Source organism: Scyliorhinus canicula, chromosome 5 (assembly GCF_902713615.1).
Source record: "Scyliorhinus canicula chromosome 5, sScyCan1.1, whole genome shotgun sequence".
NCBI classification, from domain to species: domain Eukaryota; kingdom Metazoa; phylum Chordata; class Chondrichthyes; order Carcharhiniformes; family Scyliorhinidae; genus Scyliorhinus; species Scyliorhinus canicula.
Genome location: NC_052150.1, coordinates 73,986,604 through 74,004,394, shown reverse-complemented (window position 1 = coordinate 74,004,394; position 17,791 = coordinate 73,986,604). Strand labels below are relative to the sequence as shown.

Genomic DNA, 17,791 nt, shown 5'->3' with positions numbered 1-17,791 from the left:
AAGGTTCGGTGGTGTTACAGGGATGGGGGAGGGGCATGGACGTAGGTAGGGCACTCTTCCCAAGGGTCGGTGCAGATTAGAGGGATTCTAAGGTTACTCTCCCTGCTTGTGGGTGATGGTGATGAAAAAGTAAGGGAACATTTTGGAGCCTGGCATTACCAATTGTGGAGAGATTGTCCAGGCCATTCAGTTTGGTCTGCTAGGCTGTTTCACTTTGAACAATGGTGGTATTACACTAGATATTCTCTCGGCTTGTTTTTTGGAGCTCGTCCAACAATTGCCTCGTTTACTATCGTCAACTTTTGCAATTTGCCATGGGATTTGCAGCCATAGTTGCAAGTTCAACTCCATAAAAGGCTACCATTCCCTAATAATGCATGTATTTTTGTGCTCTGTTCAATTGCACACATTCAATGGCCATTCAATCTTTTATTTGCAGACAATCTTGTGAAGGTGGAAAGGAACTGTGGGTGAGCACAGGAACCTACTGGGATCTTCGGAAAGATCCAGGCTTCGACAAGCTTGACAATCCAATACTTTGGTGACATTGCAACACTTTTAATTCTTTGCTTCATGACTCTTACCATTTATTTATTGCAATCATCTCTAGACCGTCTGTAATCTTCATATATAATTGGTTATTTCTCTATTTATTCTAAATTTGTAATGGTATTAGAACATGTACTGGCTAGGTTGATGCCTTAACAAAACTGCATATTCTAAAACCCATGAAATATCACTTTAAACACTGCAGGGTTTGGTTATTTACCAGAAACGTAGCACAAACTGTAGGCGTATAATATATGCAAATATATAATGTATTTATTGCTTGCAAAGATAATGAACAAATGTCTTTAAATAAACTAGTATCCAGAGATATATATGCCTTGAATTCTTTTAACTATGGAATGTAGAAAGCTTCCAATATTGAATTTATTCAAAGCTCAGTGCAGAATTTTTGTTGCGGCATGTATTCAAGATACATTAATAGTTAGGTGTATGTCTTTAAATAATGTATCTGCTTTGAGTAGAAAACTCTAAGATCCTTCAAATAAAACATTTCTACAGTGAAATTTATCATGAAGATCATGAACCTCCTGGTAGATTCAGACCAAATGTTGACGTCAGCATAAAAGTGCATTTTCAACAAGCTTTTTTTCTGCCCTGCTGTCTGTTTATTTCCCTCTCCTATCCAATTGCCATCTTTGCTGGAAATTGTGCATGGGATTGTGGAAGAATGCAGGCCAGCCAAAAATAAAACAGGTTGCGAGGTTGTACTCTTATCGAGTAGTTGCAGATAGGTTCAAAGTTTGCGCTAAAGTCTATTTTGACCGTGGCAGACATGATCTTGCCCTGACAGACTCTTTGCCAGTGAGTGGAGATACTTTATAAAAAAAATATATATATATACTTTATTATAATTTGCTGAATGTACACTTAGTTTCATAAATGACTACACCCACCAAATACAGAGGTAAAAATACCATTAAAAATTGCAGACTCAAATTTTTGTAGTTTTTCACTTATTTTGTAGATTTTTCCGCTTGGTAAAAATCACTAGTCTTTAATATTGTTGATGTACATTTGATCCTGTGTCACTTGTCTGTTAGCACATGGATTAGGTCCTGGGAAGTTGATGACCGGTTTCACCGTACTAAAAATGTTCAGGATGTTTTTGTACACATTCTACCTCTTTCAATAAAGCAAATAATTTTATCCTCTCCGGCTCTTTATGCTGCATGCAAATCCTTTTTGCCTTAAAGTAAAACATTCCTGGAAGATAGCATGGCCTTTTTGATGACGGAGCAGGTACTCGGACTACCACATTGTCAGAAGTGGAAACCATTTCTGTCTATTTAGATTTACTCTCTCTTTAGCTATGAATAGAGTTGCAGTTTACCATCAGCAGGATGGTGCAGTGGTAATGACATGATTTCCTGGCAGGATAGGTACTTTAAATGTACTTTTAACTGGGGCTAATTTATTATCCCGGGTTTGACGACTGCTTCTTTAACTTCTCTTTCCCGTTTCCCAAAAACAGAATTACAGTATTTGTTAATCCTGTGTAGAATGCCATCTACTGGCATAGCTACAAGCTGATTAAGTGTCACCAACTGGGATTCCTGGGCAATAAGTGTAAAATGGATCTGTGATTTTATGAGAGGCATACCACATTTAAAACACAAACTACAGTAATTAGATTTAAAGGAATGGGGTGCGGATTTTCTTTTGAAGGTGTTTAATTGAGTATTTTATCCCTTCTGTTCTGTGCAATCAAAGATTACGGTGCTGTAAAAGTGCAACGCCTTCTCAAAAATGTAGAGTTTTACAACATGATGAATGAGCTGAAATGGGCACTTGAGTCTGATTGTTTGAGTGTATTGGTGCAGACATCTTTATATGCAAGTATTGAGAATCATACAGCACAGAAAAGGCCCTTCGGTTTTTTGATTACAAGAATCCAGTGCCACTGCTTTCTCCATTATATGTCAAGCTTAATTACTTGGAAATATCAATTGGTTTTCTAACAGATGAATATTATTTCACTGAGATGTAGAGCGCAATACCTTAACAAAATAACAACTTGGAAATATTCACTATTCTCTATTTGCCTTTTAAAGACTAGTTTTAATTCATTACAGGAGAATTTGGAAATGTTGGGCTGTGTTCTCCGCCCTCCTAACTGTGTGTTTCTCGGCCTGGTCAATGGAAATTCCCATTGAAGCCACCCCACGCCGTTGGGAAACCCCCGTGCAGGGGCGCGCTGCCGCCAGGGAATCCCACCGCCAGAGAATCCCAGTGCCAGCGAACGGCGGGAGAATTTTGGCCATTAGTGCAGTTAATTGTCTGATGGTTGGTTTTGAAATAATTTTGATGAATCCATTTGTTGCAATAGGAGCGTTGCAATTGTTTATAACATGATTACCTAAAAGGGCAAAACGAAAAGTAGTGAGCATTCAGTAAGGGGGTCACTCACTCTTGTCACTCAGTTCTTCAACTCAATTTAAATAGATGAATCCTGTGAATTGGAGTAATAATTTTTTCAAAATGTTAGTGGTTTTTTTCGACTGACATCAGTGCATGATATGAATTATGATGGTGATCTGAAGACTGGGCATCTCTCCAACATATGGTACTTTTTATGGTTTTAACTATTTCTTGCCTAATACACTATTCCCCAAATCTAAAGATTAAAGACTTATTCCCAGCCTTGTGCTAGTGCTGATCAGTGATTCAAAACCATCAGCTGGTTTCTCTGCTTCATGTTTTGCTCATCCTCCCTCAAGAAACTCTGCTTTGCAATTCCCTGTAGATATAGGGAACATTCATTAGGCACACTAGGGATAGACTTACGTTGGGACTCCAGTACTTAAAAAGGTTACTTTTTTTTGTTCTAAATTTCATTTCATCCAAAAAGGAATGTGTTCAGTTTTGTCTCAGCAAAGTAGAGTTTAATGGCTCGTTGGTATTCTCAGTTCAGAAAGTTGATATTTTACTGAACAATAGTTTAATTTGCAGGCTTTGAGTAAGTGTCATTTCGCAGAGCAAGGATGTTGCCCGATCACTGCCAGAATTAATTCTGCTACAAAGCTTTTTATTTTTCTCGCTTGCACTTATTTAGTAGCCGCTCTTGCTGCTATCTTTTTTTTTTCCAATTAAGGGGCAATTTAGTGTGACCAATCCACCTACTCTGCACATTTTTGGGTTGTGGGGGCAAAACCCACGCAGATATGGGGAGAATGTGCAAACTCCACACGGACAGTGAACCAGAGCCGGGATCGAACCTGGGACCTCAGCGCCGTGAGGCAGCTGTGCTAACCACTAGGCCACCGTGCTGCCCTTCTTGCTGCTATCTTTAAACATGAGCGCGATGTAACCAGTTTGAGAAATTTGAAAAAGCATGAAGGTTTGCACCACAGTAGTGTGCGCCAAGCATCTGGATTTTCTTGGAAAATAAACAATACATCTGCTGTCGACTTAATATTCTGAACTCCGATTGTTTGTATACTTAGATTAGAAATAATTCACTGACACATGGTCATTTTCAGAAACTCTTTATTACCTCTATTCTTGTATGGGAATATCATTATAGGGAACACTATGTAATTTGACTTATTTTTATCCGGACTGAGAAACACTACATGTGAAAGGCAGTAACAAGTCCATTATGGAGCTATCCGGGGTAAAAAAAATATACCACCTATCCATTGAGTCGTTTAATGGCATCTTTTTATTTTTCTTAATCGGCTCATTAAAGTGAGTAAGAATGCTTTCTGTATTCCACAGTCATGTTAGTCTTCTGTGTCTCGCTCCTCAAATGTATGGCCAAGATGTTTCAAAACCTCATAGCAGGCCTTTAGGTTAAATTGGATTGTCACTTTGGATTGCCCAAAGATCAGATAACTGTATAACTCATCCCAAGATCTAACATGAATTTCAAAAAATGTACATTCGAACAAAGCTCTGTATTTTAGAGTTGAAACTGGTGAACACACAATGACCACAATTGTTTTGTGTATTCAATATGGAACAAAGAACTTTCTGGAGCAGACTGATACTTTTATGGAGTTACTTTATGCTCATTTGGACCAACTTTGAATTCATCTCATCTGAAGAATTTTCAATATGGCAACAGATAGTTGAGACAATTGACAAACCCAAAAGCTCTTGTCAATGTCCCGTATCAAATAACTTAATCTGGACCTGAAGGCCATTTCATTTTATTATTTCCGTGGTGATTTTGTTTTAATCTTGTCATTTGTTTCAAGGAATTTGTGGGTCTAATTTGTAAAGTCTATAATAATGCCATAGATCTGTGTTGGATGACCTCAAAATTGTATTCTAAGATCTAACCCCAAGAGTGTAGCAAAGGTTTGGAATAGTATTGAATGTACTTAAAACTCCCATTTTAAATTCTGGAAACCATTAATGTAAGAAGGTCAATCTGTTGTTTATCTGAAGAAAGATTTTGCACATTTTTACAATTTATATGCCAATATTTCCTATCCAGTAAGCACAAAATAAACATGTTTGTAACTTGAAGCTTGTCGGGGGAGGAGGAATGCAGTTGGACACACGGATTCTGTTTGAATTGAAATCTAGAAACTGAGTGTATTTGTATGCTTAACTAATTCATTATCTTTTTGTAAGGTGAAAATTGCTACAGTTCACTATATAGTCTGTGTCTATGTTTTTAAAAAAATAAACTGGTTTGGCTGACATGAATTAGACTTTTTGTATGACATGCTTTTTACTGGGGTGTAACTTATTAAACTGGCACAGACAGTCACAGAATCATAGTTTATGGCACAGAAAGAGGCCATTTGGTCCATTGTGTCTCTGCTGGCCAAAAATCGAGCCACCCAGCCTAAATCTCACTTTCCAGCATTTGGTCTGTAGCTCTGCAAGCTGCAGCTTGAGGTACATATCCAGACACCTTTTAAATGCGATGAGCGTTTCTGCCTGTATTACCCTTTCAGACAGAGTTCCAAATCCCACAATTGTCTGGGTTAAAAATCTTTCTACCAATCACTTAAAATCTTGCCCTCCAGTCACTGACCTCTCTCCTAAAGTAAATAGGCCCTTCCCAACCGCGCTCTCCAGGACCCTCACAGTCTTGTACATCTTAATCAAATCTCCCCTCAACCGCCTCTGTTCTAAGGAGAATAACCTCAGACTATCCAATCTTTATTCAGAGGTGCAATTTTCCCATCCTGGCAACATCCTTGTAAATTTCTTCTGTGCCCTATCCCCTGCAATAGAGTTTGAAGGCAGAAGATACTGCAAAATTATGGGCCCGTCAATATTTTGGCAATAGTACTGAAGTCCAATCATCCATACCACCAACAGTTTTCCAAATGGCCCAGAAAACGTTTGGACCAATGCCTGCAAATATCGTCACTTAACTGACAGGATCTCCTCTTGTTCTCGTGCCCTCTTGCTGCTGGCCCCGATTGAGTGGTTGGCGGGGGGGGGGGGGGGGGGGAGGGCAGGGAAAGAGTCAAAAAATCTGGTTCTTCCGCACTAGCTGGAAGCTCCAGAACCTCATACATCCCAAGCCAAGCTGTTCCAGTAACAGTTACAGCATTGGCATCTACCTAGCAATGTGGAAAATTGCCCTGGGTATGTCCTGTACACAAAAAGCAGGACAAATCCAACCCGACCAATTACTGCCCCACCCATCTAATTTTGATTTTCAGTAAAGTAATGGAAGGGGTCATCAGGTCAGTGGCACTTACTTAGCAATAACCTGCTCACCAATGCTCAGATTGGGTTCAGAGGATGAAGGAGGAGGCTGAGCTGTTACACCAGCACACTATTGGAATAAGTCTCCAGGATGTTTGATGCCCAGGACTACACCGGAGGACTGCCATGCAATGCCGCAGACAGATGAATGACCTCATCCACTCCAGCGGCTCAGTGAACCCTCAATTGCTCACTCTCCTCACTGAATGACACAGGGAACATGTACTTCAGTGGCAAGTATCTACTTGCATAAAAGAGCAGCTGCCTCGTAGCCCCACTGCAGTCTAGTGGGCCTACTGGTGGAGAGGCTACTGTGGGTCCCTAACCCTTCCATACATGACATGCCTCTGTGAGCCTTAACCTTCTATCTGCATGTGCTCACCACTCTGGCGGGTGCTGCCCCAGAACCCTTGTGGACAACCTGCTGTGCATCAATCAGATGGCCCACAATTCAGTGGGTTATTTGTAAGACTGGAAGCATGGTAAAGATATACGAAACCCAACTGCTCTCAATCTCAGCTCTTCTCTCTTTGTGTGGGAGAAGGTGAGGTACAACAGGACAACTAGAAAGAAGTCAAGAGGAGCTGACCTGACTGACATCAAGGAGCGAGGAGCCCAGCTAGTGCGGAAGAACCAGATTTTTTGACTCTTTCCCTGCCCCCGCCCCCCCCCCCCCCCTCCCCCCCGCCAACCACTCAATCGGGGCCAGCAGCAAGAGGGCACGGGAACAAGAGGAGATCCTGTCAGTTAAGTGGCGATATTTGCAGGCAGCATTGGTCCAAACATTTTCTGGGCCATTTGGAAAACTGTTGGTGGTATGGATGATTGGACAGGAATAGAAATCTGCATCCCATTGATGTTGATGTGATGCAAAATGGTTTCACACTGGCCTCTGCCATAAATGGCAAACTGCCATGATGGACTCTAGTGCATGTTCACATCCATAATAACTACACCATTGGGAAACTGAATATTCAGCTCCCTCCACATTGTGTGGTGTGTTGCCTGCCCCCCACCCCCACACTCCCCATTAAACAAGCTTCAGGGTGATGGACTGATAATTCAAGCCTATATCTCTGGTCAAATTCTATTGTTCACCGTAGGAGTTAGGTGGTGGCCATTATCCCTGCAGAGGGGCTAATGTGTGAGTTTGATTACTCCCTTGTTTTGATGATTGTAATGGGTCCACACAATGATAGGTCTGAGATTCCACAAGGATGAGGGTTAATCTTTGTCCTGTAATTGCTAATGGAAGTTTCCTGAATTGTAGCCAACTTGCAAATCATGTGACCTTTAGCAGTCTTTTCTTTGGTCCAGCAAAATCCATTTTTCCATAAGCAGAAAGTAAGGTTTGATTTAAACTATATGATCTCTTTCATGTCTTATGGACTTAACACTTGGTTAAACCTCAGAGGGAATGTTGTGTACAATTCTTGGCAGCACGCATCAGGAAGGATGTCACGGCCTCGGGCAGGGCACAAAGAAAGTTTATTAGGGATAGGCAAAATCTGGAGTTGAGGCACAACCCAATCAGCCATGGTCATATTGAATGGTAAAATGGGGCCAAATGGCCTACTCTTGTTCCTAATTTGTCTGTTTGTATACATGTAGGATGGTACCAGGGATTTGCAACCTCAGTTATAATAAGAGATTGGAGAAGCTGAGATGGTTTATCTTGGAACAGAGAAAGTTATGGGGAAATCTAATAGTGGTACTCAGAATTATGACGAGTTGTGGTAGAACGAGTAGGAAGATAATACTACTTCAGAGTAACCAGAGGCTGTGGTTTTGAGGTAAATGGCAAAAGAACTAGGTTGTGAATGAGGCGAAACTACACACCATGGGATATTGAGAGCTGAAACACACTCCCTGAATGGAAGTGAATTCCATTGTAAATTTCAAATGGCAATTAGGATGTGCACGTGAAGGGGAATCATTTGCAGAGTTATAAGAAAATTAGCGAAAAATATGTATGGGGCAAATCACCACCACTTGTGCAGTGCCATTTTCTGATTCTAACTAACTGTGCACATATGAGGTGCCTTGCTGCTTTAAATTCCAGCCCTTTATCCCACACCTTCTCCATTGAAGATGTTTCTGAGCTGGGTTACAAGATAGAGTGGAGGTGTGGGGTAGGGTGCTCTTTCCAAGGGCCGGTGCAGACTCGATGGGCCAAATTGGCCTCCTTCTGCACTGTAAATTCTATGATTCTCATAAACTCCTTCGTGTCCTCCGGTGAGTCAAAATAAAACTCTCGCTTCTGGGTGCGTAACCCACAAGCGAGTGGGGTACAGAACCCCAAACTTCACCCCCTTCTTGCAGAGGAAGGCCTTAATCCAGTTGTACCCGGCCCTCCGCTTGGCCAACTCCGCTCTGAGGTCCTGGCTTATCCACAGCTCGCTTTCCTCCCAAGTACACTTACTTATCTGCCTCGCCCACCTCAAGATCTTCTCCTTGTCAAGAAACTGATGCAGCCTCATCACCATCGTCCTCGGTGGCTCCCCACCTGCAGCCTCCTCCTCAGTGCCTTGTGGGCTCGGTCCACCTCGAGAGGATGGTCAAAGGCCCCCTCCAGTACCAGTCTCTCCACCATGCTCACCACATACTTGGCGGTCTCCGCTCCTTTAATGCCTTCAGGCATCCCCACGATTCACAGGTTTTGCTTCTTGGAGCAATACTCGAGTTCCTCCAGCTTCTCCTTCAGCCTTTTTGGCTGCTCATCACCATCCTCATCTCCGCTTCCATTAAGATCAACCGATCCTCATGCTTCCCCACCAACTCCTCTACCTTTTGGATCGCCAGGCCCTGTATTTCCAGCCTCTGCTTGATCGCCGCCCTAAGTGCCTCCACCACCTCAGCCAGGTACTCTAAGGCCACCTTCCTCTGCTGGAACTTGCTGTTGAGAATTCCACCAGCTACTCCGTAGACCACTGGGGGAGAGGGGGGGGGGGGGGGGGGCAGTTCTGCCCTCCCCCACTCTCTGCCAACATCTGCTGTGTCGCACCACAAAAACCTTCCTGCTTAAGTTGCTGTCTCTTTCTCGTTGCACTTCTCATCCGATGAGCCATAAACCAGTCCCACCAGGGGGGTTTGACATTAGCTCAATGCTTATACACCTGCCATCCAACACCACACAATTTGGGTGGGGAAGGACCGAGGAAATCCACCTCGAGCAGGAGCCACCAAATGTGCAACCATTCACTCCATGGTCACCACTGGAAGATAAATTGCTCAGTTATTACCATCATCCTCATCTTTGATGCAGAAGAAGATCGATCTCTTTTCCTGGTCTTCCTATCGTTGCTGGGGTTTATGGATAGGTATGCATTACTTCTATGGAATGCAAGAGGCAGAAATGTGTGTGCTACTTCACAGAGATGCTGCAGCGACTGTGTCTGTATCCAGTCAACAATTTGGCACTGGCTCTATGCCACTGACCTCACCATTGTAAGTAAGCCTGGATAGTAGATTTTTGTTGTAACTTGATTATCTAGACTTCATATTTCTATACTGTAGTAAGTTAACAAGATCAGTACTAACATTGAGCTAAAGACACTCATAATATCCACTCGTATATAATGAGATGCAGACAGGCAGTGATTGACACACAGGATGACCAATGAATACGCAACACAGAACAACCAATCACCAGACAGGACACCACCACTATAAAGCCCACAGGGCATTGAGACTCTCCCTCTCTCAGGACCCAGCTACTGAGACAGTCAGAGTGCACAAGCTAGTGATCACTATCACCATGCGGTAGCTACTAAGTCTGGTCAAACCAGTAAGAGGTCATCAGTTAGATTAGTAGAGTGTCATCCCACAGCTGAACATGTACAGCAGTCCACTAGTTAAATAAAACAGTGTTGGATCATCTCCTGCGTCAGACATCTGTTTCTAGCTTCACTGCATCCAGTTGCAGTCAACGTCGAACCAACCTGCCTAACACATCATGGTACCAGAATGCTATTAATCCTAACTAACCTACCTCGAGTGAATCTGCAACGACCAGCAAGCAGCCATCCAGTGAAATGGAAAACATCCTCCGCAGCTCCACATCTCCGGCAACCTCGCCGCCAATTGGAAAACCTTCAAGCAAAGGTTCCTCCTGTATATCGAGGCCTCCAACCTCAAGGCAGCATCGGATGCCAGGAAGATCGCGCTATTACTGTCGACTGCGGGGATCACGCCTTCCATATCTACAACTCGCTTACGTTTGCCGATGGCGAAGACAAGACGAAGTTCAAGACAGTTCTGCTAAAATTCGACAGCCACAGCAACATTGAGGTGAATGAGAGCTCTGAACGGTACATCTTCCAACAGAGCATCGAGGAGAGTGGCTGTCGCGCGCTTTTCCCGGGTTCCTACGCTTGCGCGCCACGACCGGGTGGACGACTAGGCCGAAAACCCTAATGCGCAGGTCCGTACGTTGGCCGACCGCACCGCGCATGCGCGATGGCGCACGGAACGCGCTGACGTCAGCATCATGACGTGTCCGAATTGTGGCTCCGCCCATTTAAAGCGGCAATGTCCAGCCAAAGGACGGCGATGTTTCCAGTGTGGGAAGCCTGGCCATTACGCGGCCTTCTGCAGGTCTGCTCCACCGATCATCAGCCATCGATCCCAGCTGCGGCGCAGAAGTGTCCGCTCGGTACAACAAGGCATGCAGGATTCTGATCCCGACAGCCCAACAGACCCCGATGCTGACTGCCTTGAGTCTCCATATCAAGTGGGCCTCATAACCACACGCGAGCTGGTCTCCACCGCACCTGCAAACCGCCTTTCGATCCTCAGTGTGGATCCCGACGACGAGTGGTGTGCTGTCCTCACAGTCAACCAGGCTCGCATCCGATTTAAACTGGACACCGGTGCGTCTGCAAACCTCATATCACAGTCCGTGCCCAACCAAGCATTCTTCCACCAGCCTGCCAGTTCCTTGACTACAATAGCAATGCCATAGCTGCCAGTGGATCATGTCAGCTAGGGGTATCTCACAAGGCAATCAAGGCAACATTATGATTCGAGATCATCCGGCCTCACGGGGCGTGACTGCGTGCTCTTGGTTGACTACTTCTCCAGTTACCAGGAAGTGGTGAAACTGTCGGACCTCACGTCCAAGTCAGTCATCAAAGCCTGCAAAGAGACGTTTGCCAGGCACGGGATACCACTCACAGTAATGAATGACAACGGTCCATGTTTCTACAGCCAAGAGTGGTCTGACTTTGCATGATCCTACAACTTCAGTCACATCACCTCCAGTCCCCATTACCCGCAATCAAACGGGAAGGCCAAGAAAGGGGTCCATATTGTCAAGAGGTTGTTGTGCAAGGCTGCAGACTCAGCCTCCAATTTCAACCTGGCGCTGCTGGCATACAGGGCAACCCCTCTGTCGACTGGTTTGTCTCTGGCGCAGCTGCTCATGAACCGCAACCTGAGGACGACTGTTCCAGCCATCCATATTCCAGACCTTGACCACCTCACGGTGCTGCAAAAAGTGCAGCAATCCAGAGACCAGCAGAAGATCACGTATGATGTTCATGTCACGGATCTGCCTGCTCTGGCTCCAGCAGATGTTGTTCGCGTCCAGTTGCCTGAGGGAGGTTGGTCAGCCCCAGCTGTTGTTGTCAGGAAGGCCGCCCCAAGGTCTTTCATTGTTCAAATGGCTGACGGCTCCATTCTCTGGCGCAACAGGAGGGCGCTGCAAAGAGTTCCCCGCCCACCACCTGACCGCCGGTTATCATGCTTCCTCCAGACATCTCCTGCCACGAGGCCACTGATCTGCCAGCGATCCCGGCTGTCCACGAGACCACCGCAATGGCAGTAATCCCGCCTGTCCAAGTGCCGGCGGCTCCTGCTCCACCTCTGCGGCGATCGACAAGAATTTGTCACCTGCCTCAAAGACTGAATCTATAGACTTTACTCTTGTAAATTTTGTTCAGTTTGCTCTGTATCTGTACGATAGACATCTTCCCATGTACATATGTTCATTGACTCACCAGTTGTACATAGTGAGGCATGTATATACCTCCACGTTCCAAAATTTATTTTAAAAAGGGGGGATGTCATAATATCCACTCATGTATATAATGAGATGCAGACAGGCAGTGATTGACACACAGGATGACCAATGAACACACAACACAGAACAACAAATCACCAGACAGGACACCACCACTATAAAGCCCACAGGGCATTAAGACTCTCCCTCTCTCAGGACCCAGCTACTGAGACAGTTAGAGTGCACAAGCTAGTGAGCACTATCACCATGCGGTAGCTAGTAAGTCTGGTCAAGCCAGTAAGAGGTCATCAGTTAGATTAGTAGAGTGTCAACCCACAGCTGAACATGTACAGCAGTCCACTAGTTAAATAAAACAGTGTTGGATCATCTGTGTCAGACGTCTGTTTCTAGCTTCACTGCATCCAGTTGCAGTCAACGTCGAACCAACCTGCTTAACACATCAGAAGCCACTTTCAATTCTGCATTTTGTAATCACACATCTATGAACCAGAATTACTGTACAATATGTAGCCAGCCAGAAACAGCCGATTGACTAAGCAATGAACCTCAATTACGCTTTCATTAAAGTAGTTGTATCAATAAGATGGGTTCAGAAGTCTGCAAGCTTGTTTCAAAAATGTTAATGAGCTATTGTAAAGTTCTCTCCAGGAGAAAGACTGTGTGCCAGCCTGGAACCTCTCTGACTGTGGTAAAGTTGAGACACGAGCTGTGTAATGAATGGAGACTTGTACAAGATCAGTTAAAAGAGACACTGTGAACGGTTCTATTGTAAGCTTTAATGGGACAATGTACAAGGTTCCTGAAATGCAAAGAAAATAATTCAATAATTAAATTAACCAATTGCTAAATTACAAGTTTAATTTGAGTTGAGGTAGCGGTAACTTAGGGGTTAAACATGGAGGTTTTGAGAGACATATTGGCTAGCCATGTACTGAGATCTCCTCAGGCAGAATTCTGGAAGAATTGCTCTCAGTGAAGAAACTTGAGGAAATTATGTTCTCCAGCCTAATTGATCAAGTGATGCTGTAAAGGTCTGACTTCTACTGTTAAGTATACCGTTACCAGGCAGTACAGTGGTGCAGTGGGTTAGCCCTGCAGTCTCACGGCGCCGAGGTCCCAGGTTCGATCCCGGCTCTGGGTCACCGTCCGTGTGGAGTTTGCACATTCTCCCTGTGTTTGTGTGGGTTTTGCCCCCACAACCCAAAGATGTGGAGGCTAGGTGGATTGGCCACACTAAATTGCCCCTTAATGGGAAAAAATGAATTGGGTACTCTAAATTTTAATTTTTTTAAAGTATACCTTTACCGTCTTAATAAACTTCATTTTTATTTGCTATTCAAGAGTCCTGTCTTGCTTTACATATAAATCTTGTCTGAACTAAAGCATTTTATTAATTGGTTTGGAATTCAATAATTAAGCCTGAATTATTGAATTAAAACATTCATTAAAAAATGACCATGGGGGAGATGGTCTAAGAACAGAATGTCTCACCAGGAGCTCCGCAGCCTTCCCCTTGTCGCCAGTAGCCTCTGTCTTTCATGGATATGATGCACAAATTTCTCCTGCAGCGATATCAATTGGGGTCGGGTTAGATATTCTAATTGGATAATTGATGTAACAGATGTGCTGGTATCATCTTGCTGCAGTGGAAGAAGAGGTTAATGGTTGGGCATGCGAGCAAGCACAGTAGGAGAGAATGCTTAAACATAGGATTGCTAGTTTGTGTGCTTTTAGGAAATGTGCAATATGAAGGATTAGTTGTAAGGCTCTTGATCTCAGAGGTTGAAGAGCATGCCAGTGTTCAAGAAATCATTGGGAAAGTAGCCATTGTGTTACTTTGTCCTGGTCAGATCCTTGAGCTAATTGCAATAGGGAGCAGATTTGTGAAGGGTTTCCAATTAGGGTTGGAATTCTGAATAGTAAGTGGCAAATGATAGCAGGAGTAAAGGTCGAAAGAGTGAATGACAGTATGCTGCTGTATAATTGGGGTGGGGGGTACAATGTGGGTGTGGAAGAGAATATGTTGATAATGGGGTGGGACGTGGAGGCGGAAGAGAATATGTTGAAAATAGGGGGAGGACACATGGGGGAGGAAGAGAATGTGTAGAGTGTAAAGGCAGATGAGTGTAAATTGGGCAATAAATCAGACTTCGAGGAGAGTGCTACTTTCCAAACTGGATCTTTTTTTTTACTTCAAATTTCACCATACATAATCACAGAATAATAAAAGGCAAAAGAAGCTCATCAAGTCTGCACCGACCCGTGAAAAACACCAGACCTGCCTACCTAATCCCATTTACCAGCACTTGGCCCATAGCCTTGAATGTTATTGCTCATCCAGGTACTTTTTAAAGGAAGTGAGGTAACCCGTCTCCACAACCCTCCTAGGCATTGTACTCCAGATCGCCCTCTGGGTAAAAACCCTTTTCCTCAAATCCCCCCTGAACCTCCTGCCCCTAACCTTGAACATGTGTCTCCTCATAACTGACCCATCAACTATACGCCATGGTGGGATTTGAAACCGGGTCGTCGGTGCATTATCCTGGATCTCTAGATTACTCGCCTAGTTATAACGGGTAAGGTTGATGAACTGAGGATGTTGATTTACACATGGAGTATGATATTATTGCGATCACAGAGACCGGGTTGAGGAAGGGAGTTTAATATTCCAGGATATAGAATCTTCAGGCAGATGGGGGGCTCGCAATATTGATCAGGGAGTCAATTGACAGATTCCTCAATTGAGGCCACATGGGTGGAACCTAAAAACAAAAAGGGGGCAATCATGTTGTTGGGAGTGTACTATCGCCCACCCCCCCCAACAGTCAATGTGAGATAGAAGGGCAGATCTCAGAGAAGTGTAAAAACAATAGGGTAATAATAGGTGATTTCAACTTCCCCAATGTTAATTTGGATAGTCCTAGATTGTGAAAGGCTGAGAGAGGGTGGAATTCTTAAAGTGCATCCAGGAGAGCTTTTTGAGCCAGCACGTAGGAAGTCCTACAAGACAGGAGTGACTTGACCTAGTTTCAGGGAAAGATGCAGGGCAGATGGTAAAATAATTAGTGGGGGAGCATTTAATTGATAGTGACCATAACTCATTAAGATTTTATGGCAGTTATGGAAAAGGACAAAGATGGACCAGAAATAAAGGTTTGAATTTGGGGAAGGCTGATTTTAATACGATAAGACACGATCTGGCCAAAGTGGACTGGGACCAACTACTTATAGGAAAATCCATGTCAGAGCAGTGGGAGTCATTCAAAAGGAAAATAAAGAGAGTACAAAGCCATCATGTTCCTGTAAATATAAAGCATGGCACTAAAAGGTCCAGAGAACCTTGAACTACTATTGGACGTCGATCATAGCAATGATCAGGAAGTGAGGGAGGGGTCGGCGTGGGAGTGGGTGGAGGCGGCCTCGTGTAGGGGCACAAGTTTAGGGGCACTGGTAATGGCACCTCTGCCGTTCTCGCCGGCACGGTACTCCACAAGCCCAGGGTTAGTGGTGGCTTTGAGGGTGTGGGGACAGTGGCAGAAGCATATGGGAATGGGGGAGCATCGGTATGGGCACCAATTTGTGGCAATCACCGGTTTGTGCCGGGGAGGTGAGATGGGGAGTTTCGGAGGTGGCAGTGAGCTGGGATCGAACGGTTTGGGGACCTGTTTATTGACAGCAGCTTTCCCGTGCTGTGAGGACTTGGAGAAGGAGTTTAAGCTTCCAGGTGGGAATGGGTTCTGCTACCTGCAGGTGAGGGACTTTGTGCGGAGGCAGGTTTTGACTTTTCTGCACCTACCGCCCCAGGGGATACAGGATAAGGTTATGTCGAAAAGAGGAGTGGGGGAGGGAAGGTCTCAGAAATTTATAAAGAGCTCATGGAATGGGAGGAAACCCCGATAGGGGAGGTAAAGTGAACATGGGAGGAAGAGTTGGGCAAGAGTTAGAGGCGGGACTGTGGGAGGATGCCTTGAGTAGGGTTAATGAGTCCTCGTCGTGTGCCAGGCTTAGGTGGATAGCTAGGAAGGGAGGGGTTTCCTGGAGCTCCGACATCCTGGGGGCAGAGGGCACTCCACCTCTGAGAGGGTCTTCAGAGTGAGGAAGCCCTCTCTTCCTGTCCAACATGAGGAAACTATAATTGTCATTTCCACATCCGCACCCGCCGGACTAAAATTGAAGCCGGGCGGGATGAGGCCCTTAAGTGTCTACCTAAGGGTCTGATTAGGTGGGCAGGTCCATCCATTCAATTTTACACTCCTCCCTCCCCCTAACCACCTCAAATTCCGCCACAGGGGAGCGTAAAATTCTGCGTAATGTGTTCAGGAAAGATGAGGAAAGAAAGAGAAGAGGAAGAGTTGATTAAAAGGAATATATAGTGCTGGGACAGAGAATGACCCAGGGGTAGCGAATCTATTTAGCGAATGCTAAAAAAAAAGTAATGATTAATTAACATTACGGGGTGCATTCAACAGGCTGTCAACTAGTGGGGAAAATATGCAGGGAAATTTCACAGAGGTCAGAAACTATAAAAGGGAGACTTTAATCATCCCAATATAGACTGGGATGTTAATAATGTAAAGGGAAGAGAGGGGGAAAGAGTTTCTGCAGTGTGTTCAGCAAATTGTGTTTTTGACCCAACAAGGATGGAAGCATTGCTGGGTCTGGTTATGAAGAATGAGGTGTGTCAATTGTCAATAAAAGCAAATTACTGTGGATCTCACAATCAAGGGAAAAGACTGCTAATGGCAGTCCCCAGAGAGAATGAAAGGTGTGAAAGGCCAAACAGCAGAGAAACTAAGATCAGATGGTAAGCTGTGACAGACGTAGGGGTTGAAGGGGAGAAGCAAAGGGGTGAAAAGGTAAGGAGAGGGGGGATAAGATGGGGGACATATACATATAAAAAAAACAAGAAGAGATAAAAGGAAAAAGACAGTTAAAATAAAATTAAATGAAAACAAAGGGGTCGAGGTGGGGCAGAGCTAATCATCTGAAGTTGTTGAATTCAACGTTGAGACCGGAAGATGAGATGCTGTTCTTCCAGATTGCGCTGAGCTTCACTGAAACATTGCTGCAGGCCAAGGACAGACATGTGGGCATGGGAGCAGGGTCTTGTGTTGAAATGGCAAGCAACAGGAAGGTCAGGGTCCTGAATGCGCACAGGCGGAAGGTGCTCAGCAAAGTGCCCAGTCTGCGTTTGGTCTCTCCGATAGAGAGGAGACCACATTGGGAGCAGCGAATGCAATAGATCAAATTGAAAGAGGTGCAAGTGAAACGTTGCTCAACCTGGAATGAGTGTTTTGGGCCTGGGATGTTAAGCATGGAAGAGGTAAAGGGGCAGGTGTTGCACCTTCTGCAATTGCATGGGAAGGTGCCATGGGTGATGGGAGAGGTACTGGGTATGGTGGACTAGATTATCTCAGAGGGAACGGTCTCTGCGGAATGCTGACAGAGGGAGTGAAGGGAAGATATGTTTGGTGGTGGCATCACGCTGGAGTTGGCGAAAATGGCAGAGGATTATGCTTTGCA

The 17,791-nt window shown here is 44.6% G+C and overlaps 1 protein-coding gene across 14 annotated transcripts in view; it reads left to right on the top strand.

Moving 5' to 3' along the window:
• Positions 1–5,226, top strand: part of osbpl3b (oxysterol binding protein-like 3b) — a 200,419-nt gene extending 195,193 nt beyond the window's left edge. For 13 of the 14 annotated variants that reach the window (XM_038797231.1, XM_038797224.1, XM_038797228.1 and 10 more), the window contains one exon: positions 440–5,226. In XM_038797231.1, the coding sequence (XP_038653159.1) occupies positions 440–545 (106 nt within the window). In that variant the 3' untranslated portion in view covers positions 546–5,226. Of the gene's footprint in view, positions 1–437 lie in introns of all 14 variants that reach the window. The other variant, XM_038797232.1, reaches the window with a different exon arrangement.
• Positions 5,227–17,791: the final 12,565 nt, after the last annotated feature.